The following is an 18,901-nucleotide window of genomic DNA, read 5'->3' as shown; positions in this document are numbered from 1 at the left end:
TTGCTGTTGGAGATGTGGTCTGGTTGGCTGATCAAAACGCCCTGAGAGGACAGTACAAGCTGGCTAGAGTGGTCAGTGTCAATGCTGACAGCAAAGGTATTGTAAGAGATGTGCTTGTGAAGACATTTCCCAGCTATCCTGTTCACATCACAAAGGCAAACAACAAAGAAGGGCCCACAAGAGCTAACAGAGAAAGAACCAAGAGACTCCAAACCAAAATCCCAGCCACAATTCTTCAGAGATGTCAGACGCCTTGTCATTCTACTTCCCATTGAAGAACAAGCAGAGGTGTGAAGGGCTTGTGTGACCTCTCTGGTTTTGAAAAAAAAACAGGAGTTCAAGTGGGAGGTGTTGAGTTGAATCTCAGAAATTAGTGTCAAAGAACTACACTTCCCAGAATGCACCAGCAACAGCAAACCGGCTGCTTATCACCTGATCAGTTATTATCACTGATTTGGAGCACCTGGGAAGACATGAGGTCCTCAGTCATTTAAACAAACAAACTTCACAGAGAAGACACTCCAAGTTCACTCACTCGTAGGTTCAGTCCAAAGACGCCAATGGTTGGTGAAATGTTTTATTTACTTTCATGGTGTTTGAAATGTTGCTTAATATGTTTGAACAGTTTAATTGCTGTGTAGATTGGTTAAGGAAAACACTGTAGCATTGACTTCATTGCATTTTTGTTAAATGGGTTCTTTAATCAATGTAAAAGGCTTAAGTGGGTAATCAATCATAAAATGTATTTAAAATGTTTAATTAAACGTTTAAACTCATTTAAAATTCATTTAAAAATATTTAACTGAAATGTTTAATCAAAAATGGTAACTTTTGATCTCTGTCTTAAAAGGTTTACAACCTAATTCATTGAACAGATCAATCAACTGACAAAGCCAAAAGAAAAATAAAAGTGATTGAGTCGGAAATTTGAGTTGTCCTTGTGTCCTTTGGAAATTGAACAAGAGAAGGACTTGACAAAGTGTGAGTGCGAAATAGGGCTGTGAGTCCCATTCAAGTTCATCGTTAGCGTTGGCAAAAACCATGTTTTTGACATTGTCATGCACGCAGGCGGTGACCTTTCCAGTTAGCCTCCACTGGTCTCTAGCATTAGAAATAACAAGTGCCAGATTTTCAGCCGTGTTGCTCTAGCATGGCTTTGGTCTGCAGAACGGCACCCTTCATCTCCCAGTTAAGCATGCAATGGCAAGTGATCGTAACATATAATTAATTTGTCAGTGCCGTCCACTAGAGATGCGCGGTTGGCGGTTAAAGCCGCGGACTCCGCGGATAAACCGCGTATCGGGCGGATGACGTGACGAAAAATAATATTTTAATTAAATTCGGGCGGGTGGCGAGCGGTTGAACCAATCAAATGAAAAATATATGTATACACCAATCAGCGGATGGCGGGCGGGTGATGAGTTTTGTGATGCGGTTGCGGATGAAATAATAGCCCATCCGCGCATCTCTACCGTCCACGAATCTGTGGTCAATGACACTGTACGTGCCCTCGCTAAACAGCCGCGCAGATTAGTTGCGATTTCACCATGCATTTTTTTTCTACTCTGGTGGTGATTGTTTTTCTTGTTGGAATGGTGTATTCTAGGGCTGCAGCTATCGATTCTTTTTGTAATCGATTAATCTAGCACTTGATCGATTAATCGAGTAATCGGATAAAAAAAAAAATCTGTGTTTTTAAACAACCAAAAATAATGCATAACGAAAATTATGTGGTTGTAAAATGATCAAGCATTTGGCTTTTATTTCTCAAAAAAAAAAAAAAAAAAAAAAAAAAAAACAGAGGTATTTATTCCAACTCCAACATTTGGCTCCAAAACTAAGCCTATTTATTGCAATTGCCAGTGCCAACAATTATATAACAATACAGTTAAGTCAACTTACTGTAAAACATGTATAACATGTAAAACTATGAATACAAACTTAAATAGTAAAGGCCATTTGGCCTTAGTTTTTTCTTCTTAATACAACATAAAAAAAAAAAAAAATTGCACCTTCTGCAAATTACCCACCTGAGAACAAAAATAAATGAAATTAAGTCATCTTCATTTATATAGCGCTTTAACAATGTAGAACAGGGAACGACAACTGGCGGCCCGCGGGCCAAAACTGGCCCGCCAGCAATATTTTCTGGCCCGCCGGAACATTTTGGAAGTCCTAAATGCTGCACAAATCTCTTCCACTACTTGAGAAAAGCCGCAGTCACGCAGCGATTTCACCAGCCGCATACTGTGTGAAACGCCCATAGGGAATAATGCGGCGCGTGATTACATTTTAAATTATACCACCGGACGCGAATAGCGCGTCAAATTCGCGCCTGCCACGTCTAGTTATACGCTTCTTTACCACTTTGTGTGCATTCGCGCGTCAAAAGACGGTAGCGGTCAGAAGTCTGGTGTACTTTGGACGGAGCGGGCGGTCTGACTAACAATAGCCAACCCCGACATCTTTTGACAGCGTATCCACACTTCATTCTGACCGCCTGTAGGCTACACCTAGCTATGATGGTTCTGATAGTTTGGTACTGAAACCATTGTCAGTCAACAACATTCTTTTTTTGCAAGGATGTTTGAAATAGTTCGACAGAAAATAGCCTACTTCATTTGTCAGTAGGGCAATATGATTTTCGTTTATGTTGCTTAGAAATTTGAGAGATAGGCTTTGTCCTATTTAATTTGTTATTTATATTTCAATTTTTTTTTCTGTGGCAGTACAATGTTAAAATAGCCTAATATTTATATTGACACGAACACAATTTTTGTATAGCATTTAATTATTATAGGCTACTTAATCTCCTTCTTTCCGAGACTTTCTTTTAGAGACATTTGAATGTGAGATTATGGAAACGAGATCTAAATTTTGCGGACCCGTCAGGTCGGGAAATAAAGCGGGTGAACATCGAGTGTATTTTAAGCGGTTGCTGAATAGAACCTTGTGGGAGAAGGACGAAAAAAAAAAAAAAAAAACAGTCCCACGTAGACCTCCTTAAGCCATAGGTGTGTATGTGTGTGTCCCGAATAAATAATAATAATAAAAAAGGAATAAAGTTCAAAAGTCGGACTTTATTAAAATGGCTGTAATCTGTTACCACAATAGTACTTGATCTGTTTAAAATGTGTAAAATTAAAAATCAAAATTAAAATTTGTCTAATCCAGTAATTATTTTTTTCTATTTTTGATCTGAGCATAATCAGAAAATCAGAAAACCCGTCATTATTCGTTTTTTTTTTTTTTTTTTTTTTAGTTCAGGAATGGAAAAACAAGTCGTTTTTCATTTTATTTTTGGTTTTAATTTGAAAAAACGATTGAACGAATGATCCACGGACTGTGACGACCCATCATATTCCGCGATCTTAGGCCTATATAAGAGTATTTAATTTGTATCCATAGGCCTACTCTGTGTAGCTGGCCCGCCATCTACTGACTAAAAAAAATATTGGCCCGCGGCCAAAGTTACTTGCCGACCCCTGATGTAGAATATAAAATATCAAGCCAAACAGGTACAATATGTATACATTTTATAAAAAAAAAAAAGTGTAGCTTTGGAAAGGGGAATGTTTTATTGCAAATATGCATTTTGTTAAATAGAAAAAGAACAGCATTTTGTTTTTCACTTAGGCTAGTTGATGTATATTAGCACGTTTTGTAGTATTATATTTTTTTGTTAATTGAAAATGTTCTATGCTCAATTACTTTGGTAGCTGATTATGTCTTCCCCAAAAGTATGAGTGGATTTGGAGAAGCAGGCTGGGGAGTTTCATTTTTTTGTTGTTGTCTGTAACTATTTGGCAGACGTGACATAGCCTACAAACAAGGTCTCGCAAAGACTGCAATACAATATTTGTTCATCACGTCCCGGTGTATACAGTGAATGCATGCTGAAATTGTTGCGTGGCTACATAAAAGTTTAAGCATATGTAATGCATTGCCGCATTGGTCTGATTGGCGCGTGAGAGAGACGAGGGTGCGGGTGCGGGTGTGTGTGTGTGTGAAGGGGTTCTTTTTTTAGGCTATACTCTGTTGCAATTGAACGTGAATACGTTTACTACTTAAAAACATCAAAGCTAAACATCATATCTAGTCAAACCGCATCACGACATCACTACAAATACAGTATGGGATTAAAATCAGCAAACATCAATGTATAGGCTTAGGCACGGGCGGAAATATTAGCGCTGGGTCAAAAAAAAAAAAAAATGCGGAATCGTTACCTTGTTTCAGCGACGCTGAAAGGAAGCGATCCCAAACTTTAGACATTCTCTGCCGTTTATGGACATCTTTACTCTCCGCCATCGCGCCAACTAAATTCAAAATGTATCACGCGCTATGGTGTGCTTCCTGAACATTGAACAACGGTCCGTGTGAAACAATCAGATCCCTGCGCGTATAGTGCGCGTCATAGGAATTTAACGAGGCTTCGAGGCAGAGTTTTTGACTCGAGGAATTTTTGTAATCGAGTTAATCGCGTAACTCGATGAATCGTTTCAGCCCTAGTGTATTCAGGCTCAATGAATTTCAGTAGCTCCCGGAAACCTTCTCCTTCAACAAAGGTGACGGGGAGCATATCCTTTCCTATCATCTTAGTAATAGCATAGGGATCTGCTCACTGCGCCAAGCATCCAATTTGTGTCTACCCAAGAAACTAGCCATTGACTGCTGGGTGCTGCCTGAGGAGGATGAAGCTGCTCCTGGGTGCTTTGATCTCAGGTGGCTATGCATCGTTGTTGTAGAGTGGTGGTATGCCAACTTTGCTTGGCATAATTTATCATTGTTAATTTTTTTTAAATGAGTCCCACATAGGCCGTGAGACAGAGGGTTGATCGGTACCATTTTGAGGGATTAAACCGCATGGTGATTTTTGTGTAGGTATATGACTCTGTATTTGAAAAATGTGTGATAGCATTAGATTCAAGGTAGTTTTTGGTTACGGAGGACGATTTTCAAACATATGTCAAGAAAAAGGATAAATGAAATATGTATAGGAGTTTGTATAAGAGTATTGAGTTTGTACAAATTTGTATAATTTGTATTTGTATAGTATCAGAGCCTGAGGAAGCATGGTGTATGATACACTTGTCTTCTGGCATTCCCTTCTCCTTTTCCATGTTGAAGTGGATAGCACCACCACTAAGCCTGAAACAGCATAAAACATTTGATTATCACACCTCCAGAAAAGTACTTCAAGTACCAAAATTCTCAAGTAGAATTCCGTGAAAAAGTCCAAATCAGAAAAAGCATGGGATCAAAACACAAAACAAAACAGCCATTAGAGCTGGGACGGTTACCGCATTACCGCGGTCACGTGACACCTACCGCGGGTCTGATCTAGTCACCGTCATCACCGCAAATTATTATTTTTTTTTTTAAATAAACACTGGCCTTCACATGTGTTCACGTTGTGTCTAATGACATGCGTCTAATAACATTGTGTCTTACATGGATTCAAGGTTTTCTAAACAAAACTTATCATCAAAAGATGGAGCAAATCCGACCTTTCGCAAGTTGGGCAGCGCAATGTTCCATGACACATAATAACATGACGTGGCTGCCGGAGCTGATCGCGCCCACTCTAGTCAATGCTTGTGTTTACACCAGCCACGACGCGGCGCGTATCAGAAGCGTCTCTCCGCGCCGCTTCGCTAAAGATAGGCGCCTAGTCTATTTTCGACGGACGCCGCGTCCAAGCCAAGTAAATACAAAAAAAAGTAAAAAAAAAAAGTCAATTTCAAAATAAACACCCTGTGCAGACTCCCAATTATATTGCAAATGTCTTATAGCCTATAATTTGAAGCCCCAAAAGCAGGACCTCAGCTTTTAATTGCACGTGCTTATTTAACACAATTCTCTCACGTGAAGACCACGTTTGTCAACCCTCGCGGAGTCGCGGCAAGTGCACAGCACCAGAGAGTAATCTTGACGGCACTTGCAAGAAAATGGATAAGCAGCTAAATAATCAAATTCACAAATATTACACCATTTAAACATTATTAAAAATGCATAGGCTACTGAGTTACTAAAACAATCTTTGTCAAAGAATACACTTGTATGTTCACAGTTTGAACGTTCTTATTTCCATTTGTTTAATTTCAAGATCTGAGGTGAATTATCCATTGTTGCTTTTACAGCCTCAAAGCTGGAGCACTAAACAATATTCAAAGTCACATTGCATGCTTTTAACATTAAATAAAGCACATAAGCAGTAGGCCTACCTGCGATTATCATTGCCACACTTTGTTTGTTGTTCCAGCCGCAACGTCGCAGAAAAAAAAAAAACGTGGGGAGGGGGGTTGAGGTTTAAAGCGGTTTACCGCAATACCGCGGTAATTTCTTGCTTTTCAACCACGGTAAGAAAAAATCCATACCATCCCAGCCCTAACAGCCATATCACCATAAACTGTTGTTCAATAGAACGATTTTTTTTAAATGATTTTCAACTCAAAGTTTCTCAGCGCCCCAGAGGCCTAGAAAGGTGGTTGACATCATTTTAAAGCCCCGACACTGCCTCTTCCAATGCAAAAAACAACCGTTTGGATTATAGAAGCATTTTTCTCTCTCGTAGTCACTGAACACCTTATCTTGAGATAGGATGATATAAGTGTTGATTTCTCATGAAAGCTACCATGGATCGGATGCTATCACACATTTTCCAACACTAGAGATGTGTAGCTTCATGAAAATCAAAAAGAAATTTAATCCCTCAAAATGGTACCGGTAGCCCAAATTTGGGGTCCCATCTCATGGCCTAACACGGAGCTTCTTGGTTGTTGCATGGTTGGTCGCAGAGTTAACGGGCACAAGGTCACGACAATGCTCTTCTTCTGTTGTTTGTTTACACTATGTACACAACGCAGGTAGCCTAGATCGCGCAGTAGGCATAGATATCATATATAAACGCTAGATGTCTCGTGTGCGCTGCTGGCCAATGGAGGTCGACGTCAGCACATGGCGGCCATCATGCCACAGGCAGCTCGCTCACTCGTTTAATGGTGCATGTACTTTTAAATAACCATAACTTGCTCAATGTTCTACCGATTTTCAAACGGTTTGGTTTGTTATAAATGTCAGAGATGTAGTTATGACACTGCACACATACACTGCATACATATGAATAATTATAACATACATGTTCAAGCATTCGGAATTATAGCCACGTTAATAACGTTTGCAAGAAACCAAACCGTTTGTAAATCCGTCAAGATTTCAGCGAGATAAGAGGATTTGTGTGCGTGCTGATCATTCACTTTACATTAAGCCTGCGACAAGATGGCCGAACGGTGATGCCGGAAGTGACTGCGCCATAAGACATCTAGCGTTTATATATGATATCTATGGCAGTAGGGCGTTACATTCATGTTAGCGACACCTTGCTAAAATACCCTGCTGCGTGATCTGTGACAGTAGGCGCGGTGTCAATTATGTAGAACACATTGGAATTGTGCGAAAATATAATGATATTCGAAAAAGCTATTTTATGATCGAATTTCGCACGCAGTTCGACTATTCGAAGATCGCGACTCATCCCTAGTTGACAACAATATGGTATTATGTGAATAAGGTATTAAAGCAATCCACCCTTTTCACTAAATTTACATACATACTACCAGGACAGATGTTTGGGTGTACCATTAGAAAGATTTTTAAACTGATATTTAAAAGGTATAATATATATATATACCTTATTACGCACGTATATATATATATAAACACACACACACACACACACACACTGGGGAGAACAAATATTTGATACACTGCCGATTTTGCAGGTTTTCCTACTTACAAAGCATGTAGAGGTCTGTAATTTTTATCATAGGTACACTTCAACTGTGAGAGATGGAATCTAAAACAAAAATCCAGAAAATCACATTGTATGATTTTTAAATAATTAATTTGCATTTTATTGCATGACATAAGTATTTGATCATCTACCAACCAGTAAGAATTCCGGCTCTCACAGACCTGTTAGTTTTTCTTTAAGAAGCCCTCCTGTTCTCCACTCATTACCTGTATTAACTGCACCTGTTTGAACTCGTTACCTGTATAAAAGACACCTGTCCACACACTCAATCAAACAGACTCCAACCTCTCCACAATGGCCAAGACCAGAGAGCTGTGTAGGGACATCAGGGATACTACTTATGTCATGCAATAAAATGCAAATTAATTACTTAAAAATCATACAATGTGATTTTCTGGATTTTTGTTTTAGATTCCGTCACTCACAGTTGAAGGGTACCTATGATAAAAATTATAGACTTCTACATGCTTTGTAAGTGGGAAAACCTGCAAAATCGGCAGTGTATCAAATACTTGTTCTCCCCACTGTATATTATATATATATATATATATATATATATATAACACAGCTGCTTTAAAGTCAACATGAAACAGAAGCAGCGATAGCCTTTTCTTGCCTATTGTGACGTATATTCGGGTGAAAGGGCTTTTTGAACAAGAAAAGATTGTTGGGATTTGATTTTGTCCATCAGGAATTGATTGGATCGTTGTCATTTGCTGTTGCTGATATAATGTGGGTGGCAGGTTGAGAAGAGATGAGCATCCGCAATCATATACCTCCCTACTTTATAGTAGGCGAAAAACAGCATGTGACAAAAAGTATGTCCAAATTCACAGGATGACCTACTACTTCCTGCGAGATTTTTAAGTGTGCATACGATGGAGGCCACATGAGAGGTTTAATGAATGGCAGTAAAGGCTGGAATACACTAGGCATGTGCCGGTATCAAATTTTCATGCTGCGATTAATTGATTGAGCTTTTATCACGGTATACGGTATTATCACGATATTTTAATTGCTCAAGAGAAACGGATGGATTGGGAGGGGATGTAGAAAAAAACAACAACTTGCATCACAATAGGTGTAATTGTGATTGTCAAAACATTTGGTAACTAAAAACAGAATTTTACACAATTTTCACGATTTCAATTCAATTCTTGGGATTTGATTTCAATCTTGATTCAATATTGACTCTTTGGATAAATATTAGGTAGGCACCAGTAGATTGCCTACATGTTAATTTTTCTGAAGAAAAAATATATCTCACATAATGCTGTAAACAGGCTACAGAGAGCCCTGTCAGCTGGTATTATTAAAGGTTAAAAATTAACAAATTAAATTAAATATAATTTGGTTTTCATTATAACAACAATTATGACACAAGTAAAAATATAATACAAATGTAATATAGTGCACATATTTAGCAAAATACTCCTCTCTATAGCTATTTTTTCTAGTCAACTAACGTGTTGGTCATTAAATGGCTTTCCTGAGGTAAATGTAACGTTCTGTGACATAATTGTTCACCTGCAGTTTTACTGACCTCTTTTCGTGGTTGAAAAACACTGATTTATCGATATTATGTATGAGGCATAAATACCTTTTTGGTAAGTTGTACTGTATCTTTAAATAAAAAGTAACAGATGATCGGTTTACTTGAACTGAGGCGCTACAGCGATCTGTCACGTCACATTTACAAGCGCCAAAACGGTATTTATTGTCTGAATTTCGTAATAAAATGGACAGAACCTGATAGCTGAGAATTTTTTTCATATCAAAAGTAACCTGCTCTAGTCTGTCGGTGTCAGTGTCCTCTTTGCTCCGTGATTTTTTTCTGCGTGAGAAAATGGATGTGTGGCGCGAGAGCGTGTGAAAAGTGTCGATTGCGTGAGTCTCACGCTGAATGCGTAGAGTTGGCACTTGGCAGCCCTGCTTTTAGAAGGGGGATAAATCCTTTATTTTACTGTCTATGGATAAATCGTCGGCAGCGTTCCTCCTTCCGCCATGCTGCTTCTCCTTGTGAGGATTGTTTACATTAGACTAGAGTGCGCATGCACACGTGCTTCATGTGGGGATTGTTTACATCAGAGTGCGCACGTGTTTCGCGCAGCATATACGCAGTGTTTGTTTGAGCGGTTGATGGAAAATAAGCTAATGCGTGTTCTATAAAAATAAATTCTGATCTATTATTTTTCATGGTATTTTGAAGTGCCCGCGATAACAATATCGTGCATATTCATTACCGCGATTTATCGCATTACCGAATACCGGCACATGTCTAGAATACACTACATGACTTTTGCTCAGATTTTTACCCCGATTTGAGATCTGGGTGAGTCTGCAGTAGTTTCCAAATGTCTGTGCCAGTCTGCAGATTTTGTGTGTTCGGAGTTGACAGAATTCACAGAATATCACGTAGTGTATGATGGGCACAGACTCAGATTTTTTAGCTTCAGACTTTGATTCCATCCAGTTGGAGGACATCAAAACACGTTTGATATTTTGAGCCGATTTTAGAACACATATAGTGTGTGAAGCATCGCTAATACATATACTGTACATAATACAGTCATAATACGCTGACCAGACAATGGAAATCAAGGGTGCAAAGTCACAAAGATCGAGAAAAAATAGAGATGACTTACGAGAATGGGTAAAGTCAAAAAAAGAAGGAAAAACTTACCATCTAGATCACGGATCACGAACTTGGCGCTTGATCGTATTGAGATAATAGGAGATGGAGCCGCGAGCTTACGCATGCCATGCATGAAATAAATGTGTTAGGAAAAAGCAGAATCTGCCGTTTGTTTAGTAATTGTTTGCAGCAGTTTCAGTATTCACACAGTGGGGTTAACACAGCTCACTTCACTCCCAGGTCGAAAAATACGGAAAAATCACAAAAGAATGCATTGAGTTTCTGTTTAGTGTATTGTAGTGTAGTCGTGTATGATCCTCAGTCGTGTAGTGTATGATGCCCAGCTTTTCTCTCTAACCATTTACAAAAGTCGACAAGTGTAAGACGCCAACCGTTTAAAAATCTGTTCAGATTTTAAAAGTCATGTAGCGTATTCCAGCTAGGGTTGCAAAATTCTGGGAATTTTCAAAGATGGAAACTTTCCATGGGAATTAATGGGAATTTAAGGGAATTAACAGGAATTTATGGGAATAAACTGGGAATTTTCAAATTTGAAGGTTGGCTCTTCATAGGGAACTTAAATATAGTTGAGGAAAGTATATTTTAGCATAATCTTGACTAAAACAAACAGATGCCATTCAAATACACTTGAATATCCATGCCATTCCTCAATCACATGCACATAGCACACTGCTTACTGCATGGCTATTGAGACCACACCCCCTACTGGCACTGTGCATGCCTCCATCACATGCACAGAAACCCAAAGCACAAGACTATTGAAGGCACACATTTGAGCCTGTGGACTAAACTAAGTGAAGTAAGTTTTGATGATATTATGGGGAAATATATTTATTAAATGTGTAAATTGAAAATATCACATATAAATGTATACATCTAGTAGATAGCAAGCTGATAAGTTAGATGCTAAATAAGCTAGCATAACTTTATTTACCACATAAGTAGGGCTGGGCGGTATGACGGTATATGTTGTTACCGCGGAAGAAAATGTCAACCGTAATAGATTTTTTTATTCCGTGTATACCGCGACATGTAAATAAGTAGGCGTGGTTAACTCACGTGCAGCGTGCGTGAGACTGAGACACTGATATTTGTCAAAGAAACATGAAAAATGACCAAGAGGATCCACAAAAGGAATTACGTTTTCAAAATTAACGTGATATTTTCGGGGGGGAAGGCGCAGAAGTCAACTAGAGCAGTGCAGCACACTGAAAGTTTAGAGAGACACACATGCTCGCAACAGGGCTTACTTGACAACAAGTTCATATATCAATATTCTAACGAATAGAAATAACCTTAAATAATGTATTTATCCGTCTCTTATGTGTACAGTTACTTTCAGAGTGGACGCGCAAGCGGTTGCCGTGGTAATGAATATTTCCAAAATTCCCCAGCTTAACTTCCCATGGAAATTTACCGGAAACTTTCCGGAAATTTACCGGAAATTTTCCACCCCTTTGCAACCCTAATTCCAGCCTTAAAGCGATGTAACTGACGCTGGTAGGTCACATGATAATGACAACATGGCAAATGCAGTACGCCCTGATTACAGTCATTCTTCACACATTCATACTATATAGAACATAGCCTACTTTGTAAGCGGTTGTGAATTACTTATTCAAAATAAGTACCTACTCAAGAGAGAATGCGATTTCAGTCGCAGCCAAGATGTCGCTGCCAAAGGGAAGGGAAGTTTATCATGCAGACATTAAATGATAAATATACTACAACCCTGTGTTGATGAATTGCGAACACATTACTAATACTCACCCCCTGCTAAAAAGATCTTTGATGCGGTCCCATCCAGTGTCAGGGAACTCTGGCTTGCCTATGTGTTGTGGTAAGGTCTGTGCAGAGGTACTATCAGACGCATACACACGAGGAAGATGGAGCCCAAGAAGAGCCATGAGAGGACCCAGATGTGAGCCCCCAAGTACACTCGCATCTGTCCCCCCACATAAATCCTGCCGCCTTGCAGTACACATCAACACGCTGTCAATGAATGAGAGAAACAAAGCCAGAGAAATGAGATCGTGTTTATGCACTTTCATCCACACTGACATACATGCCCTATGGTTATGACAGAGATTCATGCAGACAGGCTGCATTTTAACACCTGAAGCAACGCAGCTGTAAAAAAAGAGTTTCTGCATCACAGAGGAATAAAGGGTCTGTTACTGGAAAAAACTGCCCGTGACTTTTTAATTAAGAGTTGGAGGTTTGGGAAGAGTGCACCGAGATATTTACCCTTTCAAAGGAGGAAAGACATAGTTATGCCAGCCGTAACGTACATTCGAAGACACGCCAATGCACTCAAATCAAATCATTAGTAAACCATAGTAAAAAGACAATATGAACGCTACTTTGGAGGCAGGCAAAAAGTCGAACACAAAATTCTAAACAAGAGCAGAGAATTAAGCATGTATAAAATAGCTAATTCATAATACACCGTCAGACGCAGACCAACGTCGGCAGTCACCAGATTACAACAAGTCACTTCTCAGATATTTTCAGCTTGTTCAATTGGTGAAACAAAGCTCCGAAAGACGGAACAGACCACGACAGGGGTAACAAACACACACATATCCGACAAAACCAGATGAAGTGTCTGTTGCCGTCTGTCGACGCGGTGTGAATTGGCCTTAACCTTTCTTATACTGTCTATGGCCTTAACACAGAGACTTCGTCGGCGTTGTTCAGCGCTTGTTTTCGCTGATTACCAGTAATATTGTTGAATCGCGTTTGTCGGGTCGTGGAATGTCTGAGAAATTACGTAATTTACTGTAATCTGGTGATTGTCGACGCAGTACCAAATTATATTCTACATTCTAAGTAGAATTCTAGTCGTGCATTCTCCTCCACAAAGAGAGTTGACTGTAAAGTATTTGCAGCATGACATTGATGATAAATTATCATAAATGAATCAAGTTCTAGACTAAATCAATGACACAAAATCCGGCATCTCACCTTCTTTCATTCACCAGTCTTTCCTTCTTCTTCTTCTTCTTCTTCTTCTTCTTTGTTACGTTTAATGGCGGGTGGCAACCAGCATTATGGTGCATTACCGCCACCTACTATGTTGGAGTGTTGGCCAGAGTTTTCCTTCCCTTAAAGCAGTGATCTCAAACTCAATTTCTGGAGGGCCACAGCTCAGTTTTGTACGGTGACCGGGAGGGGACATGTTCGGTTCACTTATTTTTGTCGTGGCCACAACATATAAACTCGTGGGAACGTGATATCAAGTCGTGGGAACGTCATAATATCTCGTGGGAACGTCATATTAAGTCGTGACCACGAGATCATTTTGTTGAGGTAACGACATCATTATGTCGTGGCCACGCGATGCAAAGTCGTGGCCTCGAGATCATATGTTGAGGGAACGATATATTTTTCTCGTGGCCACGACTTCATATTTTGAGAGAATGACATCTATTTGTCGTGGCCACGAGTTGAGGGAGCCACAGCGGCCAATACTGTAACCGTACCATAGCATAGACTGGGCTACAGATGGAGATGACAGAAGAAATAACATTTTACTTTAAATTAGGAATGTCATATAAAGATATAGTGCGGTCTTTGGCATTAAGACATGGGTACGTTGTAAGTGAAAGACACATGAAGCGCATTCTTAGACTTTTTTGTCTCAAAATTACATGCGACATTGGTATAAACGTTTCTAACTTCAATATAGCATTTGAAGACAATGACTTACAGTCATAAAACCAACTGTACATTGTTCACCCAGGTCTCATGTATGATGCACGCCTTTTAGATTTTTGATATTTATATCAATAAACTGCTAAATCATATGCAAATATTGCTATGTATTTCACTATTGCCACATACCTGACACCTAGATGAACAATGTACAGTTGGTTTTATGACTGTAAGTCATTGTCTTCAAATGCTATTGAGCTTTAAATATGGTCATATTCTGTATATGATCCCACACAGTAGTGAAATGCATAGCATTATTTGCATATGATTTAGCAGTGTACTGTCATAAATATAAAAAATATTAAAGATGTGCATCATACATGAGACCTATATGAACAATGTACAGTTGGTTTTATGACTGTAAGTCACTGTGTTCAAATGATATTGAGCTTTAAATATTGTCATGTTCTGTATATGATCCCATACAGTAGTGAAATATATAGCAATGTTTGCATATGATTTAGCAGTTTATTGTCATAAATATCAAAAATATTAAAGGTGTGCATCATACATGAGACCTATATGAACAATGTACAGTTGGTTTTATGACTGTAAGTCATTGTCTTCAAATTATATTGAGCTTTAAGTATTGTCATATTTTGTGTATGATCCCATACAGTAGTGAAATAGGCCTACATAGCCATATTTGCATATGATTTAGCAGTTTATTGTCATAAATATCAAAAATCTAAAAGGCGTGCATCATACATGAGACCTGGGTGAACAATGTACAGTTGGTTTTATGACTGTAAGTCATTGTCTTCAAATTCTATTGAAGTTAGAAACGTTTATGCCAATGTCGCATGTAATTTTGAGACGGTCCCTAAATATGCGTGCGACAAAAAAGTCTAATGCTGAGTCCCAATTCGCATACTATCCGTCCTAAATAGTATGCGAAACTAGAATTAGTACGTCCCAAATCGTAGCATGTTGAAATGAGTATTCCAAAGATACCCGGATGGTCTACTATTTCCGGTTAGAATTCGAAGTGCAGATCAATGCACACTCTAACCAATATTATCTGCCTGCAGAGCCAGAGGCTGCATTTTCAGGACCCCACTTCTAGGACCGCATTTCTAGGACCCTAGTTTTTTGTGACAGCGCCACCTACCGACTCGGAGAACCGCAGTCTCAGGAACGCATTTCCAGGACCCTAGTTGTGCCAAGCAGTATTTCCACCCACCCAGTTTTAACTACATTAGAGTTTTACAGTTTTATTACACCCAAATACTACTTTATTTATTGCAATTAAACCTGGTTCCTAGGAATGTTGAGAAATTATTGGGTCTAGCATAATATAATAACTCAAGTAAAATAAACAAGGAATCATGTTATAGTCTTTTCAGTCACTAGATCGACCACATTTTCAAGTATAGAGGGAAGACAAGGATGACTCTGGGGGTAGATTGTGTATATTTTACAAAATAATATATCACACCTCAACTTGAACACACTAAATATTTTACAAAATAATATATATCAACTGAACTTGCACACACAAAATATTTTACAAAATAATATATAATAACTGAACTTGCACACACAAAATATTTTACAAAATAATATATAATAACTGAACTTGAACACACACAAAAACAAATTTGTTCATGATGTGGACCACAAACAGAACTTCATGGACAACATCATCACTGACTCCTAAGAGAGAGAGAGAGAGAAAGAGAAGTGAATTAAATAAGGAACATTTAGTTGAACATGTTCTACTCTTTAATTTTTTTTTCTTAGTTACCAAACAGTGCACACATATCAATTAATGTTCATAATACTATTATTGCATACTGTTCAAAGATTTGAAAAAAAAAAAGGTTTTGATGTTGTGGGAACAAAGGTTCTAGAAACACTCATGTCAATAAAGCCCATCTCAATTGAGAAATCTGAATAGAAATAACATTGACACGACTTTTTTTCTGACCATATATATATATATATATATATATATATATATATATACACACATTTACATATGTATAATATTTAAAGCACACATTATAAAACCATGTCAAAATGAAGAGACGCATGTAGACGCATACTACACATAACATGTATTGTGGGTAACGTTAAACAGGCTGACTGTGAGCACGTGACAGTGAAAACATTAAGATTATTTTAACTGAATTAAAATGGAAGAACAATGAGTAATTAACAAGCTTTCAGAACGAACATGCTACAGTTTTATTGTGCTGTCAATAAGTCAACACAGGCTTATCACGCAACAGTTCCGTTAAATGAACGTGCTAACAATTCATTTTCAAGCATTAGAGGCTAAATACTATGGCTATGCATTCAAGACTATTTATTTAGCAAATCACCATCACGTTTGCTAAGTTAACTTTCCAATTAAATGCATCGCAATTGTAAAAATTTATTCGCATTTGATACTCACACTCTGATTGTCATCCATCTTCGCTGGTCCTCTAATTCGGTAGGTGGCGCTGTCACTAAAAACCTAGGGTCCTAGAAATGCGGTCCTAAAAGTGGGGTCTTGAAAATGCAGCCTCCGGCTCTGCAGGCAGACCCTACTCACTCTAACGGCTAATATTGCCCACAACCCATTGCGTGCGGGAGGGAGGAGCTTTGCGGTGATGATGGTGATGTAAACCTGGCAGTCGGATGCAGCAACGGAGATGCGCCCTCAGTTTTTAAGTGTAAGAATTCAAATGTTGAACCCTAATTAAAGTTATATTTTATTGTCTCGTAATATTAATGGGTTGATGTTGTGCCAAAAAAAGTACCGTGTTTATCTTGTAGGGTCCGATGAAGATACCGAGCGCCTCATTGCAGGCTACAAAACAATAAATAAAAAGGCTCTAGTACAGTGTCATGCAAGTGTCTTTTTTTTTTATGTATTTCTTTTGATGTTTCTGTCTGACTTATTTGTAGTAATACTGTGGCTGTACATATGTTAACTTTATCTGTCCAACCAAAGAAACATGGTTACTACACTTTTACTATAGTAAAAGCATGGTTCATTTTCATCGGGGTATTTTAAGTATTATACATTAGCAGTGTTGGGGCTAGTTACTCAAAAAAGTAATATATTACTCTCAAAAATAGTAATGCCTTACTTTACTTTATTACTCCCTGGAGAAAGTAACTAGTTATATTACTAGTTACATTTTTTTCTTAATTACTCTATAATTGCCTGAGATGCATCAGATGGAGGGAGAACATACAAAGGAGGAGTGTTCTTTAGGGTCTTTATTACGCCAACAACAGACTGGCACTGTCTAGCACAAATAACTACAAACAACTGTACTTGTACTTGCTGTTGTTGACGCTTCCATTTTTCCCCATCTGTCCCAATAATATCTGTCTGCAGAGCCGCAGAGCCACAGTTTCACCCCAGCAGTTTTACCCGTGCATGCGCAGTTTCAGGTTGTAATTCAAGCCCTATAAATAGTCATTTATATGCAAAATTGTCTATAAAACACAACCGGTCTTCCGACCTTTTACTATATGCGCGAGGGAGAGAGAGCAATACAGCGCTCATGTTGTTTGAAGGCGGTGAGAGTGAACGGGCTACGCGCGCTCGTCCGGAGCGCTATATTTTTTTTCCCAGGATGGTAGGGGAAGACTCATGAATATTCATTAGGGAAGTCATCCCTGATTGGCCTTAACTGCCGCGTGTCGACCAATCGGTGATGGTAAATGATACCTCGTGCCAAACCCAGACCAATCACTGTATCATTCACGCCCTCCTCCCCTTCCCTTCTGTTCTCTGTGTTGTGTGCCTTGTGTCAGAGATGCTCACAAGTCTCTGAGCTAGAGTCCAAGTCAAGTCTCAAGTCTCTGAGCTAGAGTCCAAGTCAAGTCTCAAGTCTCTGAGCTAGAGTCCAAGTCAAGTCTCAAGTCTCTTGTGGTTATAATAAGTGTTGAATCAAGTACAGCGACCCATCCAGGCTGCTTAGAACACTGCATAGATATATAAGGAATTCAAAGCATGTAATATGTTTGTCTCCTTTATTTATTATCATATATCAACTTTGATTTTGGTATATAATCAGTGTAAACAGGCTATTGCAACATGACATAAACTGAATTTTATTAGGTTTAGTGGCAACATGTTACAATGTTAACATGGTACAATTTCTGGTAAGCTACGTTTTGTTATTATTGCTTGACACAAATTTCACGATTTCAATTAAATTAAATTCTTGTGATTTGATTTAATATTTGGATAAATATTAGGTACACAATATAGGTGTTAATTTTTGTCAAGAAAAATAAAACTCACCTAATGATGTAAACAGCTGGTAGTATTAAAAATAACTCAAATTAAATATAATGCGTTTTTTTTATTATAACAACTTTAGTAAAAGTAAAATAAAATGTTAAGTAAAAATATAATAAATAGCCTACGTAATATAGTACACATATTTAGCAAAATACTCTCAAAGCTCTTTTTTTTCTAGCCAACTAACATGCTATAGCCCATATTATGATCATTAAAGGGCTTTTCTGAGGTAAATGTTATGTGACATTGTTCTCCTGCTGTTTTATTGATCCCTTTCCGCGGATGAAAAAACACTGATTGATCGATATTATGTATGAGGATGGAATATACATTTCGGTAAGTTGTACTGTATCTTTCAACAGTGTTGGTGTTTATTTACTATTAGCTAGTAGAAAGGGTCTGTTCACGTGCCGTTAGGGATCCGTCACGTCACATTTACAAGCGCCAAAACGGTTTTTAT

At 38.4% G+C, this 18,901-nt stretch overlaps 1 protein-coding gene across 1 annotated transcript in view; it reads right to left on the bottom strand.

The window, feature by feature from the left end:
• Positions 1-14,139, bottom strand: part of timmdc1 (translocase of inner mitochondrial membrane domain containing 1) — a 101,412-nt gene extending 87,273 nt beyond the window's left edge. Inside the window, exons 1-2 of the mRNA XM_081394588.1 lie at positions 13,440-14,139; positions 12,243-12,464 (exon numbers count right to left, since the gene is read on the bottom strand). Of these exons, the coding sequence (XP_081250714.1) occupies positions 12,243-12,464; positions 13,440-13,534 (317 nt within the window). The 5' untranslated portion in view covers positions 13,535-14,139. The remainder of the gene's footprint in view (positions 1-12,242; positions 12,465-13,439) is intronic.
• Between the last annotated feature and the right edge of the window lie 4,762 nt (positions 14,140-18,901).

Source organism: Scardinius erythrophthalmus (genome assembly GCF_964197995.2).
Source record: "Scardinius erythrophthalmus genome assembly, contig: HAP1_SCAFFOLD_46, whole genome shotgun sequence".
In the NCBI taxonomy this organism is placed as follows: Eukaryota; Metazoa; Chordata; class Actinopteri; order Cypriniformes; family Leuciscidae; genus Scardinius; species Scardinius erythrophthalmus.
This window is presented reverse-complemented; position numbering and strand designations above follow the sequence as displayed.